This window comes from Ahaetulla prasina, chromosome 1 (genome assembly GCF_028640845.1).
Source record: "Ahaetulla prasina isolate Xishuangbanna chromosome 1, ASM2864084v1, whole genome shotgun sequence".
Lineage (NCBI taxonomy): Eukaryota > Metazoa > Chordata > Lepidosauria > Squamata > Colubridae > Ahaetulla > Ahaetulla prasina.
In genome coordinates this window covers 28,233,357-28,253,797 of record NC_080539.1, presented here as the reverse complement: position 1 = coordinate 28,253,797, position 20,441 = coordinate 28,233,357, and the positions used below count along the sequence as shown (strand labels likewise).

At 40.5% G+C, this 20,441-nt stretch overlaps 1 protein-coding gene across 1 annotated transcript in view; it reads right to left on the bottom strand.

The window, feature by feature from the left end:
• The window catches only part of BAZ1B (bromodomain adjacent to zinc finger domain 1B), a 37,609-nt gene that overhangs the window by 5,319 nt on the left and 11,849 nt on the right, over positions 1 to 20,441 (bottom strand). Inside the window, exons 5-16 of the mRNA XM_058164580.1 lie at positions 17,750 to 17,871; positions 16,629 to 16,826; positions 12,417 to 14,082; positions 11,177 to 11,315; positions 10,045 to 10,190; positions 9,014 to 9,125; positions 6,992 to 7,090; positions 5,759 to 5,933; positions 5,033 to 5,218; positions 2,883 to 3,030; positions 2,222 to 2,369; positions 1,734 to 1,852 (exon numbers count right to left, since the gene is read on the bottom strand). Coding sequence (XP_058020563.1) covers positions 1,734 to 1,852; positions 2,222 to 2,369; positions 2,883 to 3,030; positions 5,033 to 5,218; positions 5,759 to 5,933; positions 6,992 to 7,090; positions 9,014 to 9,125; positions 10,045 to 10,190; positions 11,177 to 11,315; positions 12,417 to 14,082; positions 16,629 to 16,826; positions 17,750 to 17,871 — 3,258 coding nt within the window. The remainder of the gene's footprint in view (positions 1 to 1,733; positions 1,853 to 2,221; positions 2,370 to 2,882; positions 3,031 to 5,032; positions 5,219 to 5,758; positions 5,934 to 6,991; positions 7,091 to 9,013; positions 9,126 to 10,044; positions 10,191 to 11,176; positions 11,316 to 12,416; positions 14,083 to 16,628; positions 16,827 to 17,749; positions 17,872 to 20,441) is intronic.

The following is a 20,441-nucleotide window of genomic DNA, read 5'->3' as shown; positions in this document are numbered from 1 at the left end:
AGCTGACAAGGAGACAGTTTGAACAATAGAACTTCACTACTCTTACTATTTTATGTCAAGCAGCGGATGCTGGGGTTTTCCCCCCCCAGTAATGAACCTTCACAGCAAGTTTTCAATCCACAGCAGAAAAGACACTTAATGGGGTACAATTTTCATTCATCACTGTCCAATACAGCAGTTATTTCTGTTACGGACACCATCTGTTTAAGGGTTGCTTCCCCTTATGTTGAGAGAGCAACATGTGCTAAATATCTGACAGTCCAACATTCTCTATGAGAATACTTTGGATCAACGCTGTACCAAGGATTAAACAGGACTCTGCCAAAATGAAAGATTTCTCCATCATGACCTTTCCCAATTAAATGCCTCATAAAGCTGTGGCTGTGGTGCAGGCTTTATTTTTAGTGACAGTGGCGCTCACCTGGGCCTGGCCAGGCCGGCAGGAAGGAGCCTGAACAAACTTCAAAAGCAGACATAAATACTTTTAATAGATGAGCATTCTTTCAAGATTCGAAAGGGCTCCACAAAAATCTAGACAGCAATTATAAGCAGAAGCTCACATGCTGACAGCTCTGAATGGGAACCAGGTGCCACCAGAGTGGAGGCCACTCTGAAAGCTGGATTCACACTGTCCCTCAGGCATCAATAGGCCCTGTTTCTTTGGGTCTCTTTCTCCTGGGCTTCATTTCCTAACGAGGAAATAATTATGACCTACCTATGAAACTGTTACTGGAAGCAGTAAGGACTGAACCCCAGAGTACAAGTACTTCAGAGTGATCAGTATTAAGACTTAAGCTTTTTTCACAGGTATCTGGAGGCAGTAGAGTGTTTTATTTTTGTGTGAGGCATAGTTCTGGCATACATAGTAAGAGCTAAATTTTGATATGAAAAATATTCTTTTTGACTTTCAGAGTTCCATGCCAACAAGGAATGTTACAAAGACATTGGCCTGCCTAGATAATTACTGCAATGCCATAATATAGTGATATGAACTTCAAAGTGGTGGCATTTCTGAACCTTTTATAAGGCTTGCATGTTGTCACAGGATTCAGATTTTTTTGTGCCACTGACCTGAAAATAACCTTGTGCTTGATCTATCTATCTATCTATCTATCTATCTATCTATCTATCTATCTATCTATCTATCTATCTATCTATCTATCTATCTATCTATCTATCTATCTATCTATCTATCTATCTATCTATCTCAGAAAAAATCTGGAATGATTCTGGATCCACAGAATAAGTCCATTTTGATCAAGGACACTCTGCAACAATCCAATTACAGTTTTCAAAGTTTGGCAATAAAAAAATGCTGATTACATGATTCCCAGAAATTTGAACCTTGCTTTTTAAACTATTCTAGTTTTAAGCACCACCATCCAAAAGTTAAGAAGGCTCTACAATTTAATGTCTGAAGTTGTGGTAGATTTACTGCAATTACACACTGCCTTAAAAGACAAAGTGCCCCCTGTTCATTTCTCATTCTCCTCCCTAGAAGCAATACCTATTTTTGGTTACTTTTCAAGCAACGTGGAACTATCACAAATCAGAAAACTTATCCAGAAACAATCAGCAGCACCTTCCTAGCTCAGGACTGCTAGTAAGACATGCATTGACTGCAGTTTAGAGAGTGGGAAACAGGAAAGATCCTCTGTATTAAACTAACAGGCTAGGAACCTGTCCAATCCCTCAGGGAAGACCTCTTGCCCTTTCATTTCAGTATAACGTACATTTTAATCCAGCAACCTCATAGCCTTCTTCCTCTTCTTCCTCCCCATCATCCTCCTCCTCCTCAGATTCATCTTCGTCAGTTTCACTCTCCTCTTCAACTGAATCTTCAGCATAGTTTCTAGAGGAAAGATTTGATAGTCAAAATCCTGCTTTCCCCACACAGCCATTCCACAGGACTGTGCCATAGTCTCTGTCCCCAGCAGGCTTCATGTTTGCATTCCATGTTATATCTAGTGAAGACGGGCTGGCCTAAGCAGCAGTCAAAATAACAAATGCACTCAACTGACACGAGTATATGTATTTTTTGCAATGCCTGTTTATTTTAAAAACAAAAGCTATATTGTCATGCCCAAAATAGCTAGGAATGGCATACAAATCTTGCTAGACCCAGTTCAGTGAACCTAAGATAGAGTAAGAGGATATGGGCAAATATGTTCAGATGAAGTGCCTTTCTGTTAAAGGCACCTGCAAACCAAAGAAGTCTTACCTGCCCCGAGAGCTCCGCCTGGCCATTGAGGGCTGGCAAGCAGGGCACTGCCATTCTCCTTCCGGGATGTCATAGAGGGCTGGTCTCAGGCAAAACAGGTGGAAAGCTTTGTTGCATTCATCACACAGGATGAGTTTGTCATCCTCACCTGAGGGAACAGGGCAAAAACAATTTGGTAATTCAAAGAACAAAGAAGAGAAATAAACAAGCAAGTATGTTGGAGAACAGCCTTTGACAGGATTGTCCTTGGTAGATGGCTGTAGTTCAATTCTTTGGAAATCTGCCCATCCACTAAGAAAAGAAAAAAGCTGAGATAGTTAAAAGGTATCCTGGGGAACCAAGTGATTGCAAGTAGAAACTCACCAGTTTACTCACTATAGAAGCCATTTTGTATTGCACAATCACACAATGTTTTCAAACTCCAAATAGAAAGTTGGATCAAGTAGTCAAAAAAGCTTCCTATCCCAATGTATACTGTACACTAAGCTCCTTGAGGGACAAAAACATAATGAAAACCTGAAAAAAATAGAGCAGTGGATACCTATATCTTTTTCTGGGGGAATGGGAGGGCAATTGCTTTATGTATTCAGAGGATATCTTTCTTTCAAGGCTTTGACAATATTAGAACTCTAGCAGTTGATTCAAAGTCTGGAATACCCACCTTTCTTGCGACACACTTTGCATCTGGCATTTTCTGCAGACATGTCCCACTTGATGCAGGCATCCAACATACCAAGCAGCACGTGCATACGTGAGAAGGTTTGTGCCTCACGGATTGCCACTTTCCATTTCTCCACAGCTGAAGCAACCTAAAGGTAGAACAAGGACCTTAGGGCCAAATTCCCAGCAACTGGAAGGCCTTTTGTGATTATTCCCTAGAATTCACAGCAGCTATCTTTTAGGCACTACTAAAAATTCTTCTTCCCCTCAGCCTCAGAAGCTCATAACTCATGGCCAGCTTGAAACCAGCTGCATTCTTGACTTTGAAATCTGAACTAAATTCTTGCCCATCAAAGAGAAACAAACAGTAGAACTTTAGCTGTTAACTCTAGGGACAGCTGGGGAGGCAAAAACTTGCTAGGCTAGCTCCCTCTAGCGGAGACCTCAGACAACATACTGTATATGACAACATATGTAACAGCACTATAATAACGGGGTGAAACATGGTAGACAAGCAGCACCAGTGGCCACCAGCGTCAAATAAAGATGCTCAACCACAAGAATCTTTTGTATAACTATGCTCAGGTGCTAATTGCTTTGCAGTTCTATCACAAACAAAGAACATGGAAATGAGCAAATTCAAATAAACTTCCAATTAATGGCTACTTAGAGGATATGCAGCCCTCTCTATAGACATAAACCTGTTACCGCATTAAATAGAAAAGATAACATGGAAAATCTTAGGGCACCTGAATTAATAATCTCCTAGTAAAGGGAACTGAATGTCAGAAGAAATGGCTGAGCTTTGCTGTTAATAGCAGTTCAGGAGCCAAATAAAACCATCTATTTTTGCAGAGTTGCACATTCCCCTCCCACTGAATCCAAGGAAATGCCGAGTAAACCGGAGGGCTAAGAAAACAAAATTTCACACCAGTCTAGAATTCCCTCCTCATTGCTCATTGGGATAGACCTGGATCGAGAAATAGCCAGGATTATAGTCTTTTCCCCCCAGAATGCTTGCTTCTCAGACACATTAGCTTTCCAAAGACCCATTCCTAGAGATTTGGTGCTATCATACTGGGCCAAAGAAAACTTGAAGCTCTTGGCAGCTTTTGCTTCCCCGAACTGGAAAAAGAATAAATGCACTCAGGATTACATTCCTATAAAGTAAGGGTCATTGGTATCCCCCTAGGATCTCAGTATCAATCTGAAGGTTTCAGTATCTTAGGCCTTAGGGGAAAGAGGAACAAGGATATCAAGACTTGGGTGAATAGCCAAAAGGCAAACAAATTCAAAAGTAAGGTAAGGGACCACTTAATGGCATCGTGCAAATTCACTAACCCACAGAGAAGCAATTTATAGTGTCCTGTAACCTACCATATGCGTCAGATATTAAAGGACAAAAAACATTTGCAGCCATGGAACTACAATTAAAAGGGCAGTTAGGTTGGTAACATTTTGTCCCTCAGTGCATTGATTCTTTCTAATCTATAGTATAGCCGCTATTCTCTTGGCAGCAAGACAATGCATTTGGTCGTATAAACATCAGTCACAGCACTGGCCAAGTAAGGGAAGAGGCAAAACAGATGACAACATTCAAGCCGGACAACTATACAGTAGCAAACAACAGCCAAAAAGAAGTAGCTGTTCTCCATGGAGACTTCTAGAATAAATATAATCAGGAATCATTTTGAAAGGCAAACAAAAGTTTGTAAATTTGAAACAAAGTTTGCTCTTTTCATATGTTGAAAACAGTGTCCATTTCTTAAGGAAGTCTGTCCTTTAAAAATATAATTGAAAATGACCACAAAGAATGATCATCTCATGTTAGATGGTACTCATGTCTACTCGGAAACACTGATCTTAGACAAGAATGACAGCCTTTCATAAATTATAGGCTTTGAGTGTTTTTGTAGCAGACTCAAAGAACAGCAGCTTCTGCTTTCCATTTGAGGTTTTTTTTAAGCAGGAGAGGAGAAGATGCAGCCTCTCTTATATCTCAGTGTAGAAAGAAAGGCCCTGCCATGAAGTAACACCAATAACTCAAGATCAAACAGCTATATATGCAGCAACAACTTCGTGCAATCTGTTCAGGCTTCTGTTGCCTTTTCAGTCCCGAGATGTTTAGCTTATATATACAATAATCAAGACCTTGGCTTCTTCTGCTACTCTCTTCTCTTCATCAACTTCCTCAGCCTTGGCAACAGCATCCTCCCCTTGATGTTTTCTTCTCTTCTGTTTGGGAGCCATGAAGCCTTGCAGAAACTTCTTGATGATGCTGGCCTGCAGAGCAATCACACACTCGCCAAAATCTTTTAGGTTCTCCAATGAACAGACCTAAGTAGAAAAACATTTCTATTATTTGCTTGTAGCATGTGCAGGACTTTCCATTTCTTATCCATATACTTCTGCTTCCATTCGTCAGATGAGAAAACAACCACATAAGCAAATAGGGCTACAGTTTTCTAGGCAAAACTCTAACAGTAAAACATGTTGAATAAAAAACAGTACTTTAGAACTCCTAAATGGCACCCAGCATACTTTAGATACTACTCTATTACAGTGGTTTATCAATTTTAAACCCAACTTTGCTATTGCAAATAACATGTCAACTTTCCACAGAACACGGGTATATTATCTATATTGAACTACTATTTCAATTTTCTATTCCTTGAACGGTCGCTAAACGAATAGTTGTAAGGTGAGAACTACCTGTATTTAAAATAAAACACTCCAGAAGAGCTTCAGAGCAAAGTGGCACATTTTAACGGATGTTCAGAATACAAGATCTGGAATTAATAAGGCATTCCCTATACTTTAGACTTGGACACTCTATTCAAATATTCCCCATGTGTCTACATCAGTACTACTGCTCACCCTAGCTTCAAATTCTCCCTCACTGATGTATCCCAGACCTCCTTTCTGCAACCGCGTGGCAACTTCAATAAGATCACTGCGCAAGAAGTTTAGCAATTCCTGGCTGCCATCACACGACTTCAGACCTGGGTTCTGCTTTCGAGCCAAATGAATGGAATGCAGGATATCTTGATACCTGAGAGGAGAAGATAATTGTAACTTCCACCTTCATGAGCCAGAGTGGAAACAATTAAAGAGATTTATTTATTTATTTATTTATTTATTTATTTATAAATTTTTATACCGCCCTTCTCTCGAAGGACTCAGGGCGGTGTACAGCCAAAGATAAAACACAATACATATACAATTAAAACCAACAATTAAAACCTAGCAAATTTCAAAAGGCTGATAATTAAAAGTTTAAATTTAAAATTATAAAAAATTTAAAAAACCCAATAAAAACCCCAGTTTAAGATTATAACTATAAAAACCATTATGCCATTATGTAGGTTGTAAATTCTGCATAATGCTATAAGCTGAAAATTTATAGCTGATCCAAACTGCAAGCACGGAGTAACCAAAGTACTGCTTGGTCCAGAAATCAAATGCTGACGCTTAGGAATTCTAAATGTTTTTGCAGCCCTTCAAAAGGTTATTTTATACTAGCGCTTCAGTTAAATTGTTTATTCAAGCTTGCTAAAAAGTATGAAATGTCTTTTGGAAAGCAGAAGCTAATCCTTTTGTACAACTATGGCTGTCAAAAAAGTTCTGGAAAAACTTAATCTATACTGCAATTACTGCAGGTTCAAGCCCGGCCCAAGGTTGACTCAGCCTTCCATCCTTTATAAGGTAGGTAAAATGAGGACCCAGATTGTTGGGGGGGCAATAAGTTGACTTTGTAAAAAATATACAAATAGAATGAGACTATTGCCTTATACACTGTAAGCCGCCCTGAGTCTTCGGAGAAGGGCGGGGTATAAATGTAAACAAAAAAAAAAAACTTGAAGCATCATTATGAACTTCTCAAATCTTTTGCCCATAAGCAAACATTAGCCCAAAACAATAACAATCAGCTTTCTGGTAAACCATTTCTTCTCTCAAACTGTCATAATGTAGGCTGCTGGCATTGAAGTGACAAAGCCATAGAATTTCACGAACAGATAAAGGCAAAAATCATTTATCAGAAATCCATTTTATTTTCAGTAGGCGTATACAAGTGCCATAGTTTTGCAGCAAGTGAAGAGGAAGCCTCACCTGATCTGTAACCGCTCTTTCAACTGGCTCTCTCTTATCCCATGGGAATGCAAGCAGGCTAGCAGTTCATCCAGCTCTTTCAGACTGTCACAGAGAAACCTGGAAGACAGGATAACTTGTTCAATACTCTCACTGACAGTAATACAATAAAAGACACTTGGAACTACAAATGATTCAACCATGCCAGATTAATTACTAATCCATCTCATTATTTTAGACCAGGGGTGTCCAAACTTGGTCCCTTTAAGACTTTTGGACTTCAACTCCCAGAGTCCCTCAGCCAGCAAAGCTGGCTGAGGAACTCTGGGAGTTGAAGTCCAAAAGTCTTAAAGGGACCAAGTTTGGACACCCCTGTTTTAGACCAACTGTTTATTTAGGCACTTATGTCGTTTTCTGTATTATCAAAAAAATTCTGCATCTGTTTTAAGGATACGATTGGCTTACACACATGTAAACTTTTATAATACTAAAGTCTTACAAAATATTGCAATGAATTTAGCTGTGTTGGATTACAGGTAATCCTTGATTTATAACCATTCATTCAGTGACTGTTTGAAGTTATGACAATTTTAAAGGAAGGGGCCGACAACCCATGTTATACCCATGCCCCCATGGTCATGGGATCAAAATCCCATTGGCAGCCGGCTTGCACTGATGATCACAGAAGTACTGTAATTCCCCCACTCACCTGTCTCTGTATCTATGCCTTTTGACCCCTACTGCCCCAGTTAACTTCTTGCTTCCAGTCCTGACAAAGCAGACTAGGCCTGGCTACTGGGTCATATGAGCTGGCTTCACATAACAAAAAAAACCCAAATAAATGCACAAAGCAACTTAAAGGGGCCAAAGTGCACCAAACTTTCCCTTTGTGCTGCATTGCAAGCCATAAAATTTACTTAATGACAGCAAAAGGTATTGCCTGGGTTTCAGTCAATAAGTGATGCAGTCATGCGACATCTCACTTTATAACCGCATCATTTAGTAAACAAAATTCCAGTCCCAATTATGATCGTAAATCGAGGGCTACCTGTACTATTTTAGATATGCAGCATTTTAATGACCTTTGGAAGTAAAATTAAGAGTCACATAACTCAGCACTTGAGCACCTATTTCATTGGACAAATTATACTGTTTCTGCCCTCTACTGGTAAACAAATACATAGCTTTGGAAAAATGAGGACTTCAAAGAAGCAGACAACAAAATGTTCTGCAAGCAGGAATGGATCTCTGGCACCCTTCAAAAGAAAGGTCTTGTGGTCTAAATTTTAAAAACCTCCAGTAATGGAGCACCCACAACTTCTGGAGGAGAACCATTTCACTAACTAATTGTTCTCACTGACAGGAAGTTTCTCTTTAATTCTTGTTTGAATCTTTGTTATGCTTCCATCTATTACAAATTCAATGCATGATAAAACTGTTTTCAAAATATATCAGTTTCTAAAACAATTAAATGGTAATAGCCAATGAAACTACAAGTAGTTCTTGACTTAAATCCGATCAATTAACAACCATTCGAAATTACCAAAGGCCCAGAATGGTTGCTTTACGTACAGTCTGTAAACAATTTCTGTCCATTATAAAATGTTGTGCCACAGATCCCCGGGTCATGCGACCATGACTTTACAACCAGTTACAGTGCTCTGTGATCGTAATTTATGCTTTTTTTGCCAGTTTCTGGCAAAATAAATTCAGAAAATATACTATACAGATGGATGTATGGAATTCCAGGATGGTTTAGGACAAAATAGTACGGGGAAGTACAGTGAATGGTGCTATTTTTTTCTTGCTTAATTCCTTTAGATTATTAATTTTGACTCTTTTCTATTCTGCATAATGATCCATTATTCCCAAAGGGAATAATGTAAACATGTGTATAGCCATCCAGAACATTCTGAATACTTCTCTAAAAATCTAAATACACAAATTTCAATCATGAATAGATGGTATGAGAATAGAAATACATTGACCATTATTCCCCAACCAATTTTTTTGTTGATAGGTATGGGGAAAAGTCCATCTCACCACAGGTTCTGTCCCTGTTTCGGTACTGATGTCTCAACAGGTATTTCTGGAATATGCAGGATTCCTTGTGGGGTGTTCAAAACACTACCTTCTACCAAGTTTTCCTGTGCGTCTGTAACGAAACAGTTTTATTTGCAGAGTTTCCACTGCTACTTTAACATACAATAAAGCAAAGCCTCACTACACCTCATTAAGCTGTTTTGTAATCATCCAGGGAAAGCATAGATGTTTACATGCACAGCTTTATTGTGTTAGTGCATTTTTAAACTTTGTATGTTCCTTTAATTGGAATTATAGGAAGCAAGCTACATTTAATACCATCTTAAATTTGATCCAGAAAACCCACATCATTATATCAATGGCTGAACAGGCAATTCGTGGAAAGTAAAAATACTGGAGGTGTGTCCATGCACTTGTGTGGAAAATATATGTAAATTAGCATTTTCCTTAAGAAAATGCATAACGCTAAGCAAAAAGTCAGACAGAAATGATGCAAAATTGGAAGTCCTATGTATCAGAGAGACAGTATACCTGCATTTCACAAGATACTGTACAGTGATTTCTACAGGGCAATCTGGCTTGCTTTTTTGGGCATGAGATAAGAGACTACAACATGATTTACTTCAGCATTTTATCTGAAGTCCTTGGATTATAGCACTCTTTTCTATATAAATCCTACCGCAAAGATAAACTGAACAAAAAGATCCAAATAAAAAGCATTAGCTAGAGAAAAACATTTAATGAGTGATTATTTTAAAGAATATAGCAGTTGTTGTTGAATATTAATGTTAAATATAAATATTTAATATTTGTAACGTAAAAGCAATATATAGTGTCTATGTAGCTGAATGGAAAGATTTAATTTCCAATGGTACGAACATGGTTCCACCAAAACTGACTAATCCAAAAGAAAGACAAATCTGGGCCAGCGTCACCAGTCTAATAAAGGGATTTTATATTTGATATTCACAGCAACAGTTCAGATATTTCACTTGTTCCACATATACAAGATGAGAAGTAATCAAGCTTACCTTGCTGGTAATCTTCCTCCTCCTCTTCCTCCTCCTCCTCCTCTTCCTCCTCCTCACTTGGAGGTGTAAAACTATAATCTATACCATCATGCACCCACCCCTTCTCTATGAATAAGCCAGGAACTTCATCAGAGAAGAGCCAATACCTAAAATAAAGAGATCATATTAGATGTGAGGGAGCAAAGCAGTTTTCTACATCCAACCCTCAGAAACTGGTCCAATTGCTATGCCGGTAAACACTCCTGGCTGCTCAAAGTGGAAAGCAAAGTTTAACTACATAACACTCTTAATGAAGAAAAATAGGAGTACTTCAAACTTCCTAGAAAGCCAATGTGGTGCAGCAGCTAAGATACTGAGCTAGTCCAGGAGGAAGAGGTAATGGGACAAAAATCAAGCCCAGCTTCAACCACAGAAACTCTGCTTTCATTTCAATGTATGCTATAGGGCCCATATTGAATGCCATATATGCCCGTATAGGCTGACTCTGTAAACCGCTTAGAGAGGGCTGTAAGGTCTAAGTGCTATTGCTATACTGAAGGAAAAAATGGCACACAAGTGCTACTTTGAGCTCTGAGGAAAGGGGGGATATAAGTCTGCTATATTCATGTGTAGCAATAAGTTTATTGACAGATTATTGATAGAATTGTCTTATTGACAGATGAAAAGCAGCTGAAATGCACATGAATAAAGCAAGAGAGCTTGCAGTAAAGTGACTCAGGATAAAATAAGCAGAAAATGTGAGTAAAAGTAGAAGGATGAGGGAAATAGGGCAACAGGAAAGTAAAGTAATTAGGAAGTAACAAAATGTTGCCTTGATAGTTGGGAGAGGATAAGATTCCCTAAGACTTCCTGAACAGTAAGAAAAGAAACATAGTTACAGAGAATGATACAGTATGGTGGAGATATCTGAGCAGACAGGCTCTGTGTATTAAGATGCAGCTATCTGTGCCCTATAATTGTGATTACATCTGAGTAAATCAGGTCCTTTGTTTAGAGTTAATAAAAGCAATACGAGACCAGTAATCAACACTTAGAGGAAGGACTTGTCTAAAAGCAGATCCTGGCATCGTCAGTTAAATCCTGATTTAGGGAATTTTCCCACAGTCCTCATCACCCACAAAGATATTCCTACCTGTTGTGATTACGGTCTGTGCCTATCGGTGTCCTGCGCATGACCAGCTTTGCTTTGGCAATACCATCTTGAAAGGCTTTTTCCGCTGCAGCTTTATGCTTGCGAGTTCTTTCCTCCTCTGCTTCTTTTTCAAGTTTTACTAGCAGAGCAGCAGAAAAAACTGTATTAATTCCCCACAGCATTAAACTCATTTTTTTCTGAAACGGAATACTTCTTTCCGACCATTGCAGTGTCCCTACCGTGACATGATTATCATTTCTGAAACTGCTTATTGGCTTCCCATAAGCAAAGTCAATAGGAAGCCAGAAGGAAGTCAGAAGCTGGGGTCAGATGAGGCCCTCGTTTAACAATGGTAACTGGGGACTGCCAGAATTGCTGTCATATGTCAGTGCAGTCATGTGACATATGCTTTATGACCAATGCTGGTTCCAACTGTCACTGATTAAGCTAAGGACTACCTATAAGCAAGGGCAAATACAGAATTTCTCATTCTGATACTAAAAACATGCTATATAATTTTTCCTAGGAATTCATTTACACATTTACTTGCCAAGTATCCACTGAGATACCAAGCAATGCAACTGCAAGTGCAGATTTGGCCCAGATGAGTAGGTTTTATAAATATAAATATATATTATAAATATAAATTTATAAATATAACACAAAGGCTCCCCCAAATTGCTATTGATTCCCAGTGATTACATAAAAGCCTCCTGGCAAAAATGTAGACATTCCAGTGCCTTGAGTTTTCACAGGCTAGTCTATCTAGGAATTTCCAGATAGTCTCCTATCTAACTAGCAATTCCAATCTGCTCAGGATTTGAGCTTAGTAACTACTAAAGAAATTGGCAAAAAATAGCATCAGACTACGCAATATTCCATTTCTTCAATATTTTCAGAGAGGTGGCATTGGGACTACCCTTCTGAATTGAAATGGATTGATAGCACCCATAACATCAATATTAAAACTAATCATTAGCTGCAAGTTATTCCTGGCCCAGATAGCTTTTATGGACTCAGATAAATATCTGAATGAATAGTTCAGATCTTCCTGTTCCTCTATCAAATTTAGCACAGGTATGCACAAAGACAAAGCAGCAGATGTGTTTATCTGTCAGCAAACATCCTTTCTCTACAGCAGGTTGGAGATTAGAGTACTTCGCCTGGCAGTTATGGATGTTAGTAGCCCAACGGAAACTTTAAATTCTCCCACCACCACAAAAAAGCTACTCTTAATTACCTCGCATTTCCATTTCCTGCTGCTCTTTCTCTTTCTTGGCCTGAATTGCCATAAGCCTTCTGCTTTTGACTGTGCTGATCATGTCTTCTGCTTCTATATCCATATGTTGCTCTGATTTGACTGTTTTCTCTGGTTCCCCTTTCTTCTTTTCGCCTTTCCCCAAACCATTTTCCTCTTTGCCATTCTCTTTGTTCTTGGCCACCATCTCTTTCCGTTTTTGCTTTTCTGCCCTCTTCTTATCATTCTCCTCTTTCAGCATTGCCAGCCGTTCCTTCCACAATTCAGCTGACATCTGTTGCTTTGCTTCCACGTGATCCTGCACTGAATAGGTCATCAAAATCCGATGGCAAAGAGCTGTGAGGATTTGTAGTTTCTCCTCAGGGGTCAACTCAAAGAACTCCATTACCTCCAATTTCTCCAGGAACTCATCCTGTACTTCATTGTCTTCAAAAGCTGCCAAGTCTTTGTTCTCTTCTGCATTCTCTGAAGCCTCGCTTTCCTCCTGTATATCTGACTTGCGCAGACAAAGGCGAACTAATTCAGAAACCGAGTGCAAAGTGAGGGGAATCTCAGACAGTTTCATCCCCAGCTCCAAGTAGTCTTCTGCAATCTCGTCTTGCAGCAAAGTCTGGAGAAGAATGACCAAAATTCTGTTCAAGTACAGAAAACCCCCTTTTTCAGCACAAAGAGCTTCCATGAGAGAAACAGCAGTGATGGGATACTGAGCATCTGGAAGCAGTAGCCCTGAGTAACAACTCAGAAACTCCACAACCATAGCCACATCCCCAAAGAGGGTATTAGGAAGCCCTTCTGGAGTATCCACCAGCTTAAAAGTAGGCATGTTGTTGCCTTTGATATCCTGGTCCTCATATCGCTTCTGCTTCTCTAGCCTCTCCATCATTTCCTTTTCCCGACGCTCTTTGGCTTTCTCCTTCAGCTTCTCCTTTAGCTTCTCACGTTTCTTCTTCATGTATTCTTTGCGCTGATCCTCTGTCATGGAAGCCCAGTTTTTCCGGTGTTCTAGTAGTTCATAACGCTTTTGCACTATGCCTCGCAGTTCCTCAGGAAGACGAGCACGATCGTCACTGGACAGCAACCGAGCAGTTTTTGAAATTATGCAGGAAAGGGCACTCTTCTTGTCCTCTCGGTCTTTGTTCTCTCTATAATAAGCAATGAGGTGAAGTGCAGCAGGTGGAAGATGTTTTGGAGGTTTATTGGAAGACCTGGAACTTCCAGCTGAGCTTCTTGGTGCTCTTGGGACTTTAGAGGTACCTTTAGTCATGTCTAGAAGTGTCATCTGTTTCATTTTCATCTTGGAATCTTTTTTGGGAGATCTAGATTTTCCAGATTTCTGCCCATTCAACATCTTTTTATTTTTCTGTTTTGGATCCAATGATTTCCCAAGCCTCTTCTTATTGAATGTGCCAAGTTTTCCAGGCACCATAATATTCATCATCTCTTCCAGATCCTCTGTAGATAATTTCGGGGTTTTAAAGTTCTTAATTTTCAGCGGGCAGCCTACAATTGTTTTATTTAAATGCACACTGCACCAAAGTGAAGGATTCAGCCCCTGTGCTGTGGAAGAGCCATCTGATTTGGGCTTCTTAGGTTTCCTATCAGGTGATGAAGTGCTCTTCCTCTTTGTTGAAGGATTGAGAGTCAAATACTGGAATCAAAGCAACGCAAAATGTAAATTATCTGCATTTAAAATTGAATGTGGATTTTGCTTGCACTAGGGAGAATCTACCCCAAATGTGGATAAGCCAAAAATACAGAATAAACAGAGAACTCTTAACTGACTACACCATATACCTTCTCTATAAACATTCAATAGCAAAATAATCTACTAGTGCTCCAATTGTTCCATCTGGAACAATTTGAAATGTTTTATCAAAAGTCCTTTAAAACGTTGGTAAAGGTAAAGGTAAAGGTTCCCCTCGCACATACGTGCTAGTCATTGCCGACTCTAGGGGGCGGTGCTCATCTCCTTTTCAAAGCCTCTGGTGGCTCAGACTGCTAAGACAGTCTGTCATTAACACAGCTGCTTGCAATTACTGCAGGTTCAAGTCCCACCAGGCCCAAGGTTGACTCAGCCTTCCATCCTTTATAAGGTAGGTAAAATGAGGACCCAGATTGTTGGGGGAAATAAGTTGACTTTGTATATAATATACAAATGGATGAAGACTATTGCTAACATAGTGTAAGCCGCCCTGAGTCTTCGGAGAAGGGTGGGATATAAATAAATAAATAATTTTAAAAAAGCCGAAGAACCAGTGCTGTCCGAAGACGTCTCCGTGGTCATGTGGCCGGCACGACTCAACGCCAAAGGCGCACGGAATGCTGTTACCTTCCCACCAAAGGTGGTCCCTATTTTTTCTACTTGCATTTTTACGTGCTTTCGAAACTGCTAGGTTGGCAGAAGCTGGGACAAGTAACGGGAACTCACCCCGTTACATGGCAGCACTAGGGATTCGAACCGCTGAGCTGCTGACCTTTCGATCGACAAGCTCAATGTCCTAGCCCCTGAGCCACCATGTCCCTAAACATTGGTACATCCTAGTTTATTCTTAAAAAAATTAAATACGAATTGTTAAATGACATTTTCAGAAATTTCTACAATCTGAGCCTTAGAATGAATGGAAGGACCATTTGATCTTGTCGAAGGGGTTGGGCCTCCCACTTATTTTTAACACTAAAAAAAGGTCCATTCTGCAGCAATACATCCAGGCAGTAGCTCAAGTCTTGTAGGATGCTACAAAATTCAGAGTTTGTTGTTGAATCAGAGCATTAAGAGGGCATTTCCACAGAAAGAGGAAAATAATTATGAGCTTGATTTCTTTCCTGCAAGAATATGGCAACACAAGACCCTCAAACATGGAGCTCATTAGACATAATGTACTCAGGCTCCCTACCGTCCTGCTTTTACTCTTACTTCAAAATTATGTGGGAAATATACATATTTCCAAATATTATATGAATATGAATGAATATTTTAATTTGTATACCGCCCTTCTCCCGAAGGACTCAGGGCGGTGAACAGGCAGATAAAATACAGATACACACAATAGTTAAAAACATCCCTTAAAAAACTAATTTAAATTTGCCCAAACTAATTTAAATTTGCCCAAATGTTAAAATATCAGGTACCAGCAATATTTTTAATTCCCAGAACACATCAACACTTTATATTCTTAAAAAGAAAAATGGGTAACTGTTTCCTACTACATACTTTATTCAGAAACATATCCTAACACTCAACATGAAGTCAGGGATGGAAGGAATATCTGTGAGCTAAAGGTGATGGATGGGAAGAAATGTGAATGGTGCTTTCTATTCCTTTACTTTCTTTCCTTTTCCCTGCTTTGGTTTGTGGTGCAGAAACTGGGATATTTAGTAAAGGTTTGAAGATTAAAATTAATGTCAGAGAGATGTGAATTTTCAAAATATAAGCTCAACAAAATAACTGAAGCTTTAATTTCCACATCTATGTTGAATTTAAAGTTTCTTGAACGAAGTTAACTTTGTTTTCTCTCTATTTCATTGTTGGGTGTACAGGTAGTCATCAACTTACGACTATTCATTTAGTGACTGTTCAAAGTTACAACAGTGATGAAAAAAGTCACTTGCAACCAGTCCTACAATTACAAGTATCACAGTATCCCTGCAGTTATGTAATGAAAATTCAGGTGTTTGGCAGCAACAGCTGCAGTATTCTAGAGTCACGTGATCACGATTTGCAACTTTCCCAGGAGGCTTCCAACAAACAAAGTGAACAAGGGCCCCCAGATTCATTTAACGATCTCAGCAAAAAGGTCATAAATTCATTTAATGATTGAACTGCTTAGCAATGGAAATTCCAGCCCCAATTGTGATTAAGTCGAGGACTGACTGTATCTGTATAGGAGTCATTAGACAAAGTGCCTAACCCTGCATCCTAACCAATTTTGGCATAACATATTCTTTAAATTCCAAATGTGTTCATCAACAAGGTTAAGCATCCCAGAATAAGATAACGAATATATATTTCGAAATCATTATTTCAGCAGTTGATGACAAACAGTGGCACACTCTTTTGGAAAAAGGCAGAAGGAGGCAAATTTCACTCTGATATTGCCTTATTTTCAATAAAGGCCTAAGAATAAATATCTATGTGAAAATGACTCCTATTTTTCATCATCACACAACTCAGACAGATTTTGCCTTATTTCTCACTTTATGTGGGTCAAGCAAGAAGTCACTAAACTTGCTGGGAAGGGAATACTTCTTCACCAACTCATCTTCAACTACCCAGGGAGCATTTTCGCCTGTTCCAGCGCGAAGTGCATTATGACGAATGAAATATCGCAGAATCTCTTTGTTTGGTGGCCGTTCTGTTCGAACCAAGCTGTCTGCTGGCACATTGTTAATGATCTTGAAAGATAAAAAGAAATGTTTCAGACAGGGTTTTTGGTACAGAAACAATAAATAACTAATAGTTTAGAGCAGATCCCAGTAAGTCACTGAAAGTTTAACACTTATCTTAAATGATACATATATTGTAATAAAAGGAAGTTTTTAAGCATATGGGTATACTAACTATATGTATATGTGTGTATATGTACACACACACAAAACTATATTTACAGTAAATATAGTTTATGAAAGTTACCATATTTTTCAGAGTATAAAATGCTCCGGACTATAAGACACACCTACCTTTTTTGGGGAGGAAAACAAGAAAAAAAATCTGCCTTTGCCTCCCAGCAATTTGCCTCCTTGCAGCAAACAGCCCGTTTCAGTTTCAGTACAGCCTAAATAGCACAAGCAGCTGATTGTTGGTTGGACTGGCCTCCCGGAGATCAGCTGTTTCAGGCTTCAGGGATTGCCATAGCCTCTTGCCATCTCTGCGCACCTCATTTTCCACCCGTTCCGGGTGGCAGGGATCAGAATGGGTGGAAAATGGGGTGCAAAGACTGAAGCAGAGGCCGAAAATGGGATGTGGAGGCTGAAAATGGGGCGTGCGGAGGCGGCAATCCCTGCAGCCTGAAACAGCTGATCGTTGAGAGGCTGATCCAACCAACAATCAGCTGCTTGTGCTAATCAGGCTGTTCTGAAGCTGAAACTGAAACAGGCTGTTTGCCGCAAGGAGGCAAATTGCTGGAAGGCAGGGGCCAAAGGGTGGGGGCCGGTGGATGAGCGGGGCTACATTTGGTGTATAAGAGGCACCCAAATTTTCAACCTCTTTTTTTGGGGGGGAGGAGTGCATCTTATACTCCGAAAAATACAGTATGTTAACTGCTTCTTAAAATGTTGAGACAGGAGTGGCTAACAGGCAAACCTAACAATCTACTCACCTTATCTTCATTCTGCAACTTGACATCATATTTGTGTGGTAAGAATTTTGGAGGAACCCATTTCCTTTCTTCTTTTTTCAGAGAAGTAGGAAGCTTCCGAGGAGATCGGCGTGCTCGGTCACCTGCCCAATGAAGAAAGCAAGCAAAAACATTAGTTCTGTGCTTTAACAGTTTTATGTGTGTGCCTGCACCACTGTTTTAGAAAAATATTTTCACTGCTGCTGTAAATGTAAAGATTATTAATATGTTAGATTAGGTGCCTTCAACCTCTGGGCCGTGGCCCATTAGTGGGCCATGATCAGTTTGCAAGCGGGCTGCTGAAATGGCGGGCAAGCGCATATACATCCCCACTTGCATGACCAGAGGGCGAGCATGCATTCCCACATTCCATTTGCATGAGCGGCGGGTGCACATGTACACCACTCACACAAATGGGGCTGAGCACTTTCCAACTACTCTCTTCCCCACCCCCACCCCCCGCATCCAAAGCCAGAAAGGTTGGAGAATTACTGTTCTCAAAATATATATGTTTGCTGCCCTGAGTTACTTATAAAGTAATGGCAAGACAAAAATCTAATAAATAAAAGTGTCCTGATCCAGCAGCATTACATATGTTACTTACTACTTGCTATTAAGCATGTACTTTTTATTATTATTATTATTTATTATTATTTATTATATTTGTATACCGCCCATCTCCCGAAGGACTCAGGGCGGTTCACAGCCAATAAAACAACAGAAAACATATAATACATATAAAACAGCAAAAAAGAATAGAAAATTAATTCAATTGATGGCCTAAAACTTTTAAATACAAATTTAAAACCCCGTTTAAAACCCCTGATTTAAAACCCCAATTTAAAACTACATTCACGCTAGTCCTGCTCTTTGAAACAGCAACGTCTTCAGCTCGCGGCGGAAGGACCTGAGGTCGGGGAGTTGAGTAAGCCCCAGAGGGAGCTCGTTCCAAAGGGTAGGAGCCCCCACAGAGAAGACCCTCCCCCTGGAGGTCGCCAGCCGACACTGTTTAGCTGACGGTATCCGGAGGAGGCCCTCTCTGTGAGAGCGCACTGGTCGGTGAGAGGCTAATGGTGGCAGTAGGCGGTCCCGTAAATATCGCGGCCCTAAGCCATGGAGCGCTTTAAAGGTGATAACAAGTACCTTGAAGTGAACCCGGAAGACCATCGGGAGCCAGTGCAGATTCACAATTTTCTGGAGCCAGCCTCGTATCACCTCCAGAGTGGCCAGTACCAACCAGGAGGGACACCGGTCCAATAAACATGTGGTCGCATTCAATCCCCCCATTAACCTGTCCATGTCCTCAGGAGCCACAGGATCAAACTCATCCCAGATAATAACATCAAGACCTGCCTCCCCCACCGTGTCCGGATCTACCCAATCTGTGTCCAACCCTTCCCGAATCTGAGCAATTTTATCAAACAGATATTGTCCAAATTCCTCAGCTCGATCCTTTAAGGGATCCTCTACCGCTCCCTGATGGAGGAGCGAGCAGGTCACCCTAAACAGGGCGGCTGGGCGGTTATCTGCTGATGCAATGAGGTTGGAAAAATACTCCCATTTTGCCAGCCTCATCGCCACTAGATAGGTCCGAATTTGAGACCTAACTAGTGTCCGGTCAGATTCGGAGCGGCTGGCCCTCCAGATACTCTCTAGGCGTCTTTTCTGGCACTTCATCTCCCTCAGCCCCTCGGAGTACCAAGGGGCTAAACGAGATTGGCACTGGGTCAGAGGCCGCAAAGGCACGACTCGATCTAGAGCACTAGCCGCCGCCCGATCCCAGGCGGCAACCAGAGCTCCAGCTGAGTCGTGGGCTAAATCCTCAGGGAATAGCCCAAGCTCCGTCTGGAACCTTCCAGGGTCCATCAGGCGCCTGGGACGGAACCAGCGAGTTGGCTCCATCTCCCTGTGGCGGGGGTCGGTGGTTCGAAAGTCCAGCTGAAGAAGCGAATGATCTGACCATGACAGGGGTCTGATAACTAACTCCCCTAATTCCAGATAATTCAACCACTGTCCAGAGACAAAAATCAAATCCAGAGTGTTTCCCCCGATGTGAGTGAGGTCGTTCACTAACTGGGTCAGGTTCAAGGCCGTCATGGAAGCCATGAACTCCCGAGCTGATGTGGATGCTATCCCCACCGATGGCAGATTGAAATCCCCCATAAGCCTGGGGGTCTCTACTGCCGTCCCGGCAACCACCTCCAACAGCTCAGGCAGGGTTTCCCTCCCACCCACCGTGCAGATAGAACTACCCTCATGACCATGAGCTCTAGCCTCTTCTTCCACCTCAGAATCGATGATGTTTATGCCGCGAGCCGGTCACGTGTGTGCTTTATGATAAGCAGTAACTTTATATGTTTATAGTTATGCAGGAAACAGAAAAAGTGCTTGGTTTGAATTCTGAACATAAAAGGCAATTTTCTATCCAGCACTCTATCTGAACATTTTTGAGTTGCCTATGTGTCAGTAAAATAAAATTTGAAATGTTTGTCCTTTAGAAAATATTTTTAAACGTACACTTTCTCAAAGCTCAAGTGTCACTATTAGTTAAGAGCATACACAGGATGCACTTTCATACCATAGTTTAATGATGTAACAGAGTTCTCTCCAGATCAAGACTGCTTTTAGCAGTCATCTATTGGCCATACATACAATTTTGCAGTTTACTCCTGAC